This window comes from Caloenas nicobarica, chromosome 16, assembly GCF_036013445.1.
Source record: "Caloenas nicobarica isolate bCalNic1 chromosome 16, bCalNic1.hap1, whole genome shotgun sequence".
NCBI classification, from domain to species: domain Eukaryota; kingdom Metazoa; phylum Chordata; class Aves; order Columbiformes; family Columbidae; genus Caloenas; species Caloenas nicobarica.
This window is the reverse complement of record NC_088260.1, coordinates 4,417,088-4,430,015: the sequence shown is the minus strand read 5'-3', so window position 1 is coordinate 4,430,015 and position 12,928 is coordinate 4,417,088. Positions and strand designations below refer to the sequence as shown.

General features: G+C 39.5%; 1 protein-coding gene across 4 annotated transcripts in view; it reads left to right on the top strand.

Moving 5' to 3' along the window:
• Window positions 1-12,650, top strand: part of ATP2A2 (ATPase sarcoplasmic/endoplasmic reticulum Ca2+ transporting 2) — a 42,863-nt gene extending 30,213 nt beyond the window's left edge. The window contains exons 11-22 of one of the 4 annotated variants that reach the window (XM_065646716.1): window positions 141-272; window positions 362-484; window positions 619-837; window positions 1,534-1,869; window positions 2,101-2,321; window positions 3,364-3,566; window positions 4,298-4,383; window positions 4,780-4,913; window positions 5,962-6,079; window positions 6,196-6,316; window positions 11,528-11,568; window positions 12,367-12,650. In XM_065646716.1, coding sequence (XP_065502788.1) covers window positions 141-272; window positions 362-484; window positions 619-837; window positions 1,534-1,869; window positions 2,101-2,321; window positions 3,364-3,566; window positions 4,298-4,383; window positions 4,780-4,913; window positions 5,962-6,079; window positions 6,196-6,316; window positions 11,528-11,541 — 1,707 coding nt within the window. In that variant the 3' untranslated portion in view covers window positions 11,542-11,568; window positions 12,367-12,650. The other 3 variants (XM_065646715.1, XM_065646717.1, XM_065646714.1) reach the window with 3 other exon arrangements.
• The last annotated feature ends 278 nt before the right edge of the window (window positions 12,651-12,928 follow it).

Genomic DNA, 12,928 nt, shown 5'->3' with positions numbered 1-12,928 from the left:
AGTTTTGCTTGTTTCATAAACCATAGTAAGCCTTGTTAAGCTTTTTTGCCATTGTGAAACTTGAACTTTTGTTTCTGGTAGGCTGCAGGTGAAGTATAAAGTAAACTCCTGTGTTTCTGTTTGCTTTGTGTTAACTAAAGGCTAAAGGAGTATATGAAAAAGTTGGTGAAGCCACAGAAACGGCGCTTACCTGTCTGGTTGAAAAGATGAATGTATTTGACACAGACTTGAAAGGACTTTCTAGAATTGAACGTGCAAATGCTTGCAACTCGGTCAGTACTCTTTTATCTGGAATTCATTGGGGAGTGAGTTTTGTGGTATTATCTAAATGCATTTTTATGCTTTTTTTTTTTTTTATAAGGTGATAAAACAACTCATGAAGAAAGAATTCACTCTGGAATTCTCAAGAGACAGAAAGTCTATGTCTGTCTATTGTACACCAAACAAACCAAGCCGCACATCTATGAGTAAGATGTTTGTTAAGGTCAGTTCCTCACTTGAGAAAGTTTAGTTATAAAATGGCTGCAAAGGTAGCACAATGCTAAAAAATTACGTCATAACATATTTTAAATATTGTAGTGGAAAGGAGTTTATTAAGCTAATTTTTTTCCTCTGCAGGGTGCTCCTGAAGGTGTGATTGACAGATGTACGCATGTCCGTGTTGGAAATGCCAAACTACCGTTAACCTCAGGAATTAAGCAGAAAATAATGTCTGTCATTAGGGAATGGGGGACTGGTAGAGATACATTGCGTTGCTTGGCTCTGGCGACCCATGACAATCCACCCAGAAAAGAGGAAATGAACCTTGAGGACTCCTCAAATTTCATTAACTATGAGGTAAGTTTAGTAAAATATCCTTTTAACACTTATCTCTCTCCCAAACTGGAGAATGGTGACTCCATATGTTTGATTCTTCCCTGAGAAAGAAATCTGAGAATTTTTCTTTCTGGGTATTTTTGAGTTCAGACGCAATAGTTGACCACACAGGTGGAGGGAATGCTCAGATTAAGACGACTGTATGTCTCTTTGGAGAAACTTAAGGGATAAAACTTGGAGTATTCTGTGGTTTATGATATCTGTCACTCCTCGTTCATTTCCCCAGTTTATTTTGGGTTTAAAAAAAAAACAACCAACCAAACACCATTCTCTGTGTTCTTGGTGGCTGTTATACATGTTGCTGCTTGGCTAAAAGTGTAAGAAAAAATCCAGTTAAACAGCCACCTGCAAATTGTAGTTTTATATATATATAAGGTCCACAGGATCATAACATCTGAAACTGTTTTCAGAGACTGAGTCTGAAAAATATTCCAAAAATTGATTCGTGGTTTTCAGTTTGCTGTTGCTCAGCTGCAAGACTTCTTTGGGGGTTTTGCGATTATCGTATTGGCTACTCTGTAATTTTCCAAAACAAATGAAAACAGATGTCACCATACTGAGACACATTAAGCGTGCAAGCAAAATGATTAGTGAAATAATGTCAAATGAGAAGTCTAGAGGATTTTGCACTAAAAGCTTGGTGCTGTCTTGTTTTAGACCAACTTGACCTTCGTTGGCTGCGTGGGAATGCTGGATCCCCCCAGAATTGAAGTAGCTTCATCTATAAAGCTGTGCAAACAAGCTGGTATTAGAGTTATTATGATTACTGGTGACAATAAAGGCACAGCGGTAGCCATTTGCCGTCGCATCGGTATCTTTGTGGAAGATGAAGATGTTTCTACAAAAGCCTTTACTGGTCGTGAATTTGACGAACTCTCACTTGCTGCCCAAAGAGACGCTTGTCACCATGCCCGTTGCTTTGCTCGTGTAGAGCCTTCCCACAAATCCAAAATTGTTGAGTTTCTTCAGTCTTTTGATGAGATTACAGCTATGGTGAGTAATAGAAGTTTTACTTGGTTTGAAAGATACATGCTGTGTTAAAACCCAAATTATGCCCTGTTGGACTAATGCTTTATTCTGGAAAACACTTCTTCTGTGTTCTTCTGAACTTAAAACTTCAGAATAGTTCTGAACTTAAGTGATTTTTAAAGATCTAAAACCACACCCAGTGCAAAATTCCTTTCTTGTCCTTATTTTTCTTTCAACTTTAAATTCTTGTTTTAGACTGGTGATGGTGTCAATGATGCCCCTGCATTGAAGAAAGCAGAAATTGGAATTGCTATGGGTTCTGGTACTGCAGTAGCTAAAACTGCTTCTGAAATGGTTTTAGCAGATGATAATTTCTCAACTATTGTAGCTGCTGTGGAAGAAGGACGTGCAATTTATAACAACATGAAACAGTTCATCCGTTACTTGATCTCCTCCAATGTTGGAGAAGTTGTTTGGTAGGTTTAAAGTGTGGGGTTTTTTTCTTTGAACCATAGTGACGATGGAGTCTTTAGTTATTTATTTACTTCCAGTATTTCTCACTAAAACCAGAGGAGCAGGTTCTCCAAGTAATTGATGGTTGTGATTGTGCAGAACTCTGCATACTTCTAGTCTTTACTGGAGAAGTTCAGCATACCACGAAAGTCATGTTGTATTGCATATTAATATTCTAGCTCAGTAGATGGCTAAATGTTTTACCGTTATTTCTATGATTGGAATAATTTTCTACAATAGGAAAATAAAAACCCTAATAAAACATTACAAGATCTGGTATTTCAGATAACTTAGCCACTGATATAACTTAGATGTTTGTTTAACCTCAGGTTACAGAAGATTGTGCTCTCTGTGTCTCTGGAAGGAATGGTGACCCAGTGCCACAGAACACACTTCTGGTGACAGAATGTCCATATTGACCTCTGAGCAGTTGCTTATATCACAGCACTTTCTCCCAGAGTGAAATATAAACCACCAAATGTCTTGTTTCTTGTAGACTTTAAAGCTGTCCTTCATATGGCTCTTGCTGCAGCCTCTGTCTCTTATATTTATTCACACAGGCTTGGAGCCATGAAAGCTACGTTCTCATTAAATTTTTGCAGGGTCTAGCAGTAACCTGGCTAAATGAAGCTTAGTCATTTGAGCTAAAATGCTGTTACGTCTGCAAAAGTTTTAGTGTCTTTTAGAAAGTGGCTTGCAAGCTGTTACGTATGTATTTACCTATACAGACAAATAGAGTGGGGAAAAAATAAGGCTAAAGTAGAAACTCTTCAATTATCAAAGTTACCAGAAGATGATAATGCTTCAGAACTTATATGCCAGTGGTTAGAAGTGTTTGCTATTGGATATGTTTTCAGTTTTCTGAATGTGAATATTTGTTTATGATATTAAATGGATAACGGTCTATGACAAAACAGAAGTGATGCTACACGCTTAGGCTTAAGTGTTAAAAGGCTTTATTTACATGCACAAGAATAAGCTTATGGTGGGTTTTTTTTTTTATAGTATCTTTTTGACGGCTGCACTTGGCTTTCCTGAAGCTCTAATTCCTGTCCAGCTGTTATGGGTAAACCTTGTGACAGATGGTCTCCCTGCTACTGCTCTGGGCTTTAATCCTCCCGATCTTGATATCATGAATAAGCCCCCACGCAACCCTAAAGAGCCGCTGATCAGTGGATGGCTCTTCTTCCGTTACCTGGCTATTGGATGTAAGTAGTAATAGCATTTTTTTTTTAGCTTCCCTTGAAAGCAGTTTGTCTAATTTCCTCATACGCTGAAATCTTGAGAGCTAGCAATAGATGTTCTGTGGAACTGCTGTTCTTCCTTTGTTTTGAGATTCATGCTTTGTTTTGCACACTTACAGGCAGTGGTATCCAAACTAACGTTTTTGTACTTAAGTAGAAGAACACAACAGGTTTGCTGGTCTGGCTATAATTGGGGACAATAAAGGAGTATCAGTTTGTGAAATCAATGGATGTGGATTTAAACTTTAAATATAGCTATAGTACTGTAGAGCTAGAATAAGTATCTATGTGGATACTTAACTAATGCACGCTCTCTTCACGCCAGAAGCTGTCACCTTAGTTTTTCGAACTGACTTCATAGATCTTAAAGTAAACCTCAATATTAGTTAATGTAAATACATTTCTGAGGGGGGAAAAAAGAAGAATCGCAGGTTGATTTCTCCAAGTTTGCCTTCAGTTCTAGCTGTCAGCTTCCATAAGCAGACACTAGAATCTGTCCAACAGTACAATATTTAAAGATTATTTAAGTTACAACTGGTGGAACAGATTTTTTTGTTTTGCATATGAGACAGGTGAATTACAGTATTTTCTTTACAGTACTGGAGGTCTTGAGGTAGAAGTTCAAGTGTGGCAAGTGAGATGATCTCTTGCATACAGTTCACAACACTGAAAAGAGCGTTTCTGTTTTCTTAAAGGTTACGTTGGTGCTGCCACAGTGGGTGCTGCTGCCTGGTGGTTTATCGCTGCTGATGGTGGTCCAAGAGTTACCTTTTATCAGCTGGTATTTGCTCATTTTAATGTCTTGAGGGGAGAGGGGAGGTACCTGCTTCTGTCATACTTGTTACTTGAAATGACTGTAGAAAAACAGTAGGTTAATGAAATTTGTATAATGAGATGTTTTCAGACATCATTAATGTAAAACTTGATCATGATTAATTAGTCTTAACACTAAAGCTCAAAGCTGAGATACCTGAGCTTCTAAACAATTTGAAGGACTAATTGTTGTCTCGTAAGTAAAAGACTAATGGGGATTTTTCTAAAGCTGGCAAAAGTTTAAACCAGGAGTCATATCAGAAAGTTTTGGTTTTGTAATACTTGCTGCTTATTTCATAGTTGCCTGTTTTACATTTTAAAAGTTAACAACCTGTATAAGTGAGTTCACGTTGTTCTGTTCTAGAGCCATTTTCTGCAGTGCAAAGAGGACAACCCAGATTTCTCCGGTGTTGACTGTGTGGTTTTTGAGTCTCCATATCCAATGACAATGGCTCTTTCTGTCCTTGTCACCATAGAGATGTGCAATGCCCTCAACAGGTTTGTACGTCCAAATAGGAAAGCAAAGCTTATCCAAAATCCTATTTTTTGTGCAATTTCTTTCTTAGCATATAGACAGCTCAACTGATGAAGAATGAGTCATATTTCCTTTCTGAATCCTGGTAGTACAAATGAAATGTCTCTCTTGGATAACATTTGAGATCTATTACCATAAGGTGTATTTTTAAGTCTGCCAATTCACTCTGGTATTTTACTAAGCATGAGCAACTGAAGTATTTTCCATTATTTCTAATCTAAGCTTAATCAATCAGATTATCCCTCCTATGTTGGTATAAAGTGATATCAAGGAGAACTAAAATAAGAATGCTGAAGATATGGAAAATAGTTTTTCCTGCCCCAAGGGAGTGTGGATTTAGCCAATTAATGTTAGATTATAAATGGAAACCACTAAATAGCACAATGTCAAGGGTATTTTTCTTCAAATAGCTTAGAGGTCAGTTAATTTAAAAACAAATAAACTTCAAGTGTACTGCTGTAGTCCTACATGGTAAGAATATTGCTCTACATCTGATATTCTGGATCTCAGCCTCATCTACAGCACAGCCTAAATGCAGATTGTACCTGAAGAGCAGCATTAAAGAACAGGCATTTAAAAGGTGCAAGTACTTGACCCTCCGCACAACCAGCCTTCGAGTGAACCTCGAAGAAGCAACTGCGCTGGGTGCTAAAGCACACAATAGACAGGGGAGGATTCTGCCTTAGGTTGCTGTGCCCATCTTTCCCTTACCTGTCCCGTCGAGAGGATGGCAGGGTCTTGGCAAAAAAAGCTCGACTAGATCAGGAATGAGCAGAACACACACAAGCTTTTAAAATTAAATATGAAGCTGAACTGTGATTGCTTTGCTGAGCAGGCTTCCAAGGTAGTTTAAAGATACAACATGTATATAGACCAAATCTTGGTATCTCTTCGTCATGAGAGAGAGAATTGTGACTTGCCGTGCTGCTTTTCTTTCCAGCTAATTTTCTGATATATTGAATTTCCTATTGGTGTTTTACATACGCAATATGTACTGTGTTTCCGTTGCAGTCTATCAGAAAATCAGTCCTTGATGAGGATGCCCCCGTGGGAAAACATCTGGCTGGTGGGCGCGATTTGCTTGTCCATGTCACTGCACTTCCTCATCCTTTATGTGGAACCACTGCCAGTAAGTGCACGTGTCCTACACCCGTCCCCAACTTGGAGATAGAGCAAAAACTTGTCTGGAGCTTAACGCAAGGGATGGAGGGGGAGAAAAGGTGTAACGCTTGGCTTTTCTTTCAGATTATCTTCCAGATCACACCTTTGAACATCACGCAATGGCTGATGGTATTGAAAATCTCACTACCTGTCATTCTGCTGGATGAAACACTTAAATACGTGGCCCGTAACTACCTGGAACCTGGTAAAGATAGTGTGCGGCCTGCCACCAAACCGTGTTCTTTGTCAGCATGCACCGAAGGAGTTTCCTGGCCGTTTGTGTTCATTACTATGCCCTTGGTTATCTGGCTTTACAGCACAGACACTAACTTTAGTGATATGTTCTGGTCTTGACTGACACGGTGACAAGTTTTACATTCAAAGAAAACGTTTAACTTAATTTTTTTTTTATTGTTTAGAGCAACTGTCTATTTCTGCTGAATTTTCACATGAACATATTTGCCGGTGATGGAGGTTTCATAATCTAGATTTTGGTTTTTTTGCTTTTTCTGACTTCAGTGGGGGCAATATATTCCTCTTTTATACACAGTTAAAGTGTCCATTGACATGTACAGAGAACTAACACTATTTTATGCAAATATTTTTTTGTAGATGAAAAGCATGTACAGTGTTCTGTTCAATAGTCTATTCATCATGTAAAAAAAGTAAACTTTTTTGAGCCAGCGGACACTATCAAACTAAATTGGCAGCAGATTTTAGGGAATGAATATGTGTCGTCTAAAACTAAAAAAGCATGTAACTGTTTGTCTTCTGCATGGTCATCCAAACTTAATTTGTCATAAAGTCAGGTTTTCCTCATAAGCAGAACTTTCTGCGCTGGGTAGAGAGTCCTTCTGCCTCAGTCAGGATTTCTTCTCGGTTTCCACTCTTCCTGCTCTCGGTTCTTAACTGTCCTTGTTTACACCAGTTTCTGTATGAGGTTTGCCTAATCTTGCTCGTGCAGAAAATATCATTCCAGGTGCAGCCTGCTGGGGTTCTTCCATACTCTCAACACACATAGGGTTGTTTTTTTTAAGATTATTTATTTAAGTGTCTATTGTATTTTATTGTAACAGACCTTAGTTTGCCAGTGTTGCCCATTATGCAGGGATAGAGAGGGCTACTTCTGTCTTCTTAAATCTAAAGCCTTTTTAACAAAATCTGTTTTAATTCAAAAGAGGGTTTAAGTTGGGTTTTAATATCTTATTTACGTGTGTTGGATCCTTTTTTTTTTTTCTCACCATCCCCTTAAGATCAAAACTTGTAATGAGACCTGGAAAAATAACTTGCACTGCATAGCTAGAAATTGGATTTTCTCTACTTAGGGCACTAATGATCAGTTGTATACATGGAGTTACTCTGCTGGCCTGTTGTTAGCCTGACTTGAAGTAACAAGCTCGTGTGTGTTTTTTGTAAAATCTGTAAATAGCACATGACCAAATTGAACATATTGTATAGAACTATTTTTATTTTAATGTGGCACTAACCACCTTCATTATTACGGTAAATGTTAAAGCATGTTTTCAAATTCAGTCCTGTATCAACAACATGTAAGTCATTAACAGTCCTAACTGTGGTGTTTTTCTCCAATGCCTTCCAACTTTCATCGACTAAAGTGAGTATTTCTCTTCCATTTCACCATGCCAGTGGTGACTTGCTGTAAAATAGCATATGCTGTATACATGTTGAAGAATAAATAGTAATTTACTTCATTCCCATGCTGTGTTTTGTCAAACTCTGCTGTGCTACATTATTATCACCACTTTAGACTCTTGTTTTGTGGTTTGAAGCTCAAATTACTGATTCTAAAGGCAAAGCACTTGGCTTTTGGTTTAGTGTATTTTAGGTCTTGTTTTATAGCACCCAGAGGCCTTAATGCCCCAAGATCTTGCAGCTTTTGCTCTTAAGTTTGAGATAAAATTGGACAAATCTGTAACTTAAGACAGCAACAGCTGTTCACATGAATGTTTAGTGTCCAAAACACTCTGGTACTTGTGGTCAGGTGCTGGTTTACTCCAAAGCTTTTTCCTGCTCTGCAATAGGGGCTGCCCCTGTGAGCTGCCCACCCTTCCCCAGGCTCTGGTGTCTGCAGTGCTGCTCTCTGCAAAAACAGCTTCTTGTTTCCAGTAACTGGAAACACTCTGTACAGTGGTCATATGAAAAGACAACAGTCGCAGCTTAACGGGATAGTCTTGGAAAATTGTCCTGGGGTCACCACGTCTTTGTAGCCGAGCAGGTGCTGGGTTATCTTCCGCTGGCTTAGTCTGCTTTACTAACCAAATTCAAACAGATTTGATTCCTCAGAGAGGAAAATGATAGTTAAAAGCTATGTTCTGTTGGTGCCAGCTGGAATCCAGCGAGCACAGATAATTCTCTAGGTTTTTGAGCTTTCAAATATAGATGCTAACCTCAAAATACACAGACCCTGTCTGAACTTCCACTGTGGTGTGAATACTTGCCGTTTATATAAACTATGACTTGGTTAAGTTGATGCTGAAGTGACTCAGGTAGGGGAGCTGGGCCCGATGATGTAGTAGGTGTGTTGCTGGACTGTAAGCATTTAAGTCCTGTTGAACACACTTTTTAGTGTGGAAGAACCTGTCTTTGCCAAACCAAGATTTTTTTTGCATACCACAAAACCAATGGCCAGCACCAGCCATTTGCTGTATCAATAATAAATGAACAATATGACATTTGTCCCAGTTTCTTGAAACAGGAAATGAATAGGTCATGATTTACGATTTCTCGAGATCAAAAGTGTGTTATTTGTTGGAAACAAATACCAGCAAGTTAGTTTTCTGTGCTTGCAGCATTATTGACAAACATTTTCCAGGGCAGGAATGCCACTGAATCTCTGAATGCTGGTTCTATATGAACCTCCAGAGCACGGTGTTGGACTTTTTTTAAGCAACGTATCTGACTCTCACCATGAGTTCCTGTATATTATGCCAAATAATCCTGCTGATATACCCCCTTTCTCCCTGTCTCTAAGAAGCCAAAGGGGAAAATGACTGTCAATAAGTAGAATTCAGTCTTCAACAACTTCTCTGTTGGGTCTCTCTCCATGTTGAAGATGAATCTTACTGTTTGTGTTGTGGATTTCAGTGCTGACATCTGAGAGCTCATTCATATTGGATGTCTGGGGGCACTTGTGTTAAAGCCTTGTGTTCCTTGGAGTTGGCCTTTGGCTGGTGGGTGAATGGGACGGCATCGGTCCCTACAGCCTCCTGAGGTTACGGAACAGTCAGGTTTTGTAAGGTGCTTCTGAAGAGCCCAAGCAATCTTAATATACCCTGGTTTGGGTTTATTTTATTTCTCCCTAGTCTTGCTGTCCAGTTTTCCCTGTAGAAATGGAGCGATAGGGTTCCCAAAAACCAGCACTTATTTATCTTTGGTTCGGTGGCAGTTGTTGCTGTGTTTTCAGTACTTTTATTTGCTGAGCATTGCAGCTATGTGGTCGATACCAGCCTTGGATGGGCTGGACTGGCCAAATGTTAAAACCTACAGTGATGAGCTTCCTCGTAGGCAGCGAGTGAAGCCACCTGCCCTGAAATCTCTGGTGATCTTGGAGCTGGGCTTAACCCTCCTCCAGTCGAGCAGGCTGCAGGAGGCTGCTTGAGAATAGCACAAGGCAGCTGATGGCTCAGCTTTTTAATTCTAGAAACTATAGAAATACAGTGCAAGGTGCAATACAGTGCAGTGCACTGCAAGAAAATGTGTTAACTAAAATGCTTGTCCTTAATCGTGTAGATCCTGCTGTTCTCCAGCTGGCAGTCCTTTGGTCTAGAGAAGGCAAGAGAGGACTTTTCAGTTTGGAATAGACTTGCCAACATCGCCAAGTTGAAACTCCCGATTTCTTTGTTCCCCACGTATTTTCCCTCCCACTGTACTTGGGTCATCTGGGGATAGGAACCTCCTCTTTTAATGTGTTAGCCCAGTGAATATTTAAATAGAAGCACTTATTTAAGCAGAAATAACTCAAAGTTATCTAGGCTTTATTTCCCACCCCATTTTTAGAAAATGACTTTGTACTTCTTATTTCTTTTTGCCCTCATCTCACCGAGCTTTTTCATTTCTGCTGTTTTCTGGATTCCTTAGTGTCCTCGGCTATTGCGATCTGTTTTCTAGTGTGAGAGGTGTGTGTAAAGCTCGTGTCAGTGGGGTTTGGGATGAGAGCAGCTCCTCCTGAATTCAGTGTTCTGTACCCTGGTCCAAATCAGAGCAAAGATGGTCAGTTTTATGTCAAATATTTAGACGGGGCTCTTCATAGTGCCTCGAGCAATTCAAGGTACAGCTGCACAACAAGCTGCTCCTTTTTGCTGGTATCCAAGCAATAAAAATAGTTCATACTTGGTTTCCCAAAGTATTATTGCAAATAAATAAGTATGAAAGAGGCTGCAGAAAAATATGTACCAATCTGTCATAATGCTACGAAGCTTATGTTTGTAGGGAGACCATTTTGGAGAAGGCTAATGGTAAGGAAATGAGGTTTTAATCTGATGATAAAATGCAGTACAGCAGTCCTGTCACTGTTCAAGAACACAGCTGATGCACAGAATATCCATGGCAAACAGCTTAAAGACGGTTGAATTTGCTGATATGAAGGGAGGTAAAACTGATATAAAGTTGTCTGTCTCCTGCACCTGTCTTGTTTACTTTTTTGCACTTCTAACCATTAATTGTTTCCCTAATCTCTGCTAATTACATCCTTAATTACATTAATACGCATTTTCAAATCTTAGCAGGAGAGCCTAAATTTTATAGAGTTGAAACAGTGTTTTGAAGAGCCACCATCAAGTTCTAGAGAACCAGAGTACACGGTTCTTCAAGGCTGTGGTGTAGGGGTAAAGTACAGGAGTAGCTTTACTATGTTGTACTCTGCCCTTTACCTACGCATTAATCTGTAGTTTAATGACTTGTTTAAAGCTTTCCTACTGCTGCCCAGAACAAGCTGCATAACTTGGAAAAGGGACATTGTTGGGTCACTTCGGGGCCAAGCTTGCAATATAAGGCCTTGATTAGAAAAACACTCTCAAAGTTATTAACTGGAGCTCAAACCACATAGTATGGAACTTGAAAGTAAAAATTACAAATAAGTGAGACTCGTCTTTTGCCACTAGTCAGGCAGAGAAAGGCAAAAGCCATCTAAACACGTCTGAATTATTTTTCACTGCAGTTTTCTGTAGGAAGGGCTGACTTTGATAAAGGGAGCTCTGCTGTGTCCAGAAGCGGAGCCAGAACATGGAGGGTTCTGGGCTTTTAAGAACAAAGTAACCTGAGAGTGTCCCTTCGATGACAGAGCAGCCAATTACCAGACTTCACGTTCTTTCTTCTGTCACTGTTGATCTTAGTCTTGCTTGTATACTCAGCATTCATCCTTTCATTAACTGATGCCTTTTCTTTCTTTCCTTTTCAGCAATACTGGAGTAATCGCTTCCTAAACAATTTTGCAGAAATGTAAGGTTGTTTTGTTGCGTGCATGTGTGTTTACCAACACATCTACCAAAACTTCTGCATGTATCATGTGTAAAGATTCTTTGCTTTCCCTAAAACAAAACTCATTGTGTTCTCTGTGCAAGAAACGTGTGGTACCAGTAGGACTTCATTATACAGATGTACAAACGTGCAATATAGCTTACGAGTCGGAAACTCTCTCCAGAGAAGTTTGGTTTCTGTGCTGCATGGGGAAGAGTTTGTTTATCCTTGAACAAGAATCGCGGAGCTGTCAGCCAGTTTTCCATATTTCTGTATGTAAAATGTCAGTTTATACAATGTACAATATCAAAATAATGCATGCCTTTGGTTGTAGACAAATCTTTCTCTGTATTGTATCATCCCAACAAGCTACTCTCTAACAGCTTCTGTACAATGCTATCCTATTTATAAAATTCATTGACAAGATTACAGATGAATGTTAAACCGTAAGCCGCCAGTTCATAACTTTGGATTTTTTTTATCATGCGTGCAAATCAACCTCTTTTGCACTGTAATGTAACTTATTTAAATCTAAGGCAGTAAGACAGATGTTGGTGCAATACAAAACATTGTGGTGCATTTATCTAAAAAGCAACAACCGACTTAGCCAGTTCCCACAACTGCATGTGTGACCTTTAGAAGTTGTAAATAAGATCAATTGTCTATTTACATGCTGACAGTAAGAAGCATCACACCTCTAGTTTCATTTGTATCAGGTAAAATAAATTTATTCTACAATACATACTTTGTGTGTTATTTTATGCACTTTGTTTTCCACAGGTACATGCGTACATACTTCAGCGCTCTCTTACATTAATGCCAGGATGACACTTACTAGCACCAACACCTTTGCAATCTTTCCTCCTAGAACTATGCAGATGCCAGCTGCTCTGCGGCAGCGCCGACCTCGCTGCTGTGATTTCCTCTGTCCGGGGGTGTGTGTGTGTGTTTTAAGGGACACTGTCAAGTACTCTGATCACCTATTTTTTTTTTTTTTTTTAATGCTCCATTGTTTGTAAAAGTCCCCTGAGAAACTTAAAATAAACATTTCTTTCCCAACTACATCTTTATTTTTTTGTCCTTTTCTGTTTTCTAAATTGCCCCAGCCTGAAGTAGCTGCTGGTGTTTTCCCCCTTCCCTGGGCAGAAGGAAGATGAACCAAACGTGGTCGCTACAAACCACCCGCGGAGCTGCCGGCCGCCCTGGCTTGTTCATTCCCCAAAGCACGGGCTGCTCCACCACCTGCTCCCGGAGCAGGATCCTGGGCTGAGCGTTGGTTGAGACTAAAGCATTCCAAGGGTAAAAGCTGGATTTTCCAAGTGTCCTCTAATGCTCTGCTCCA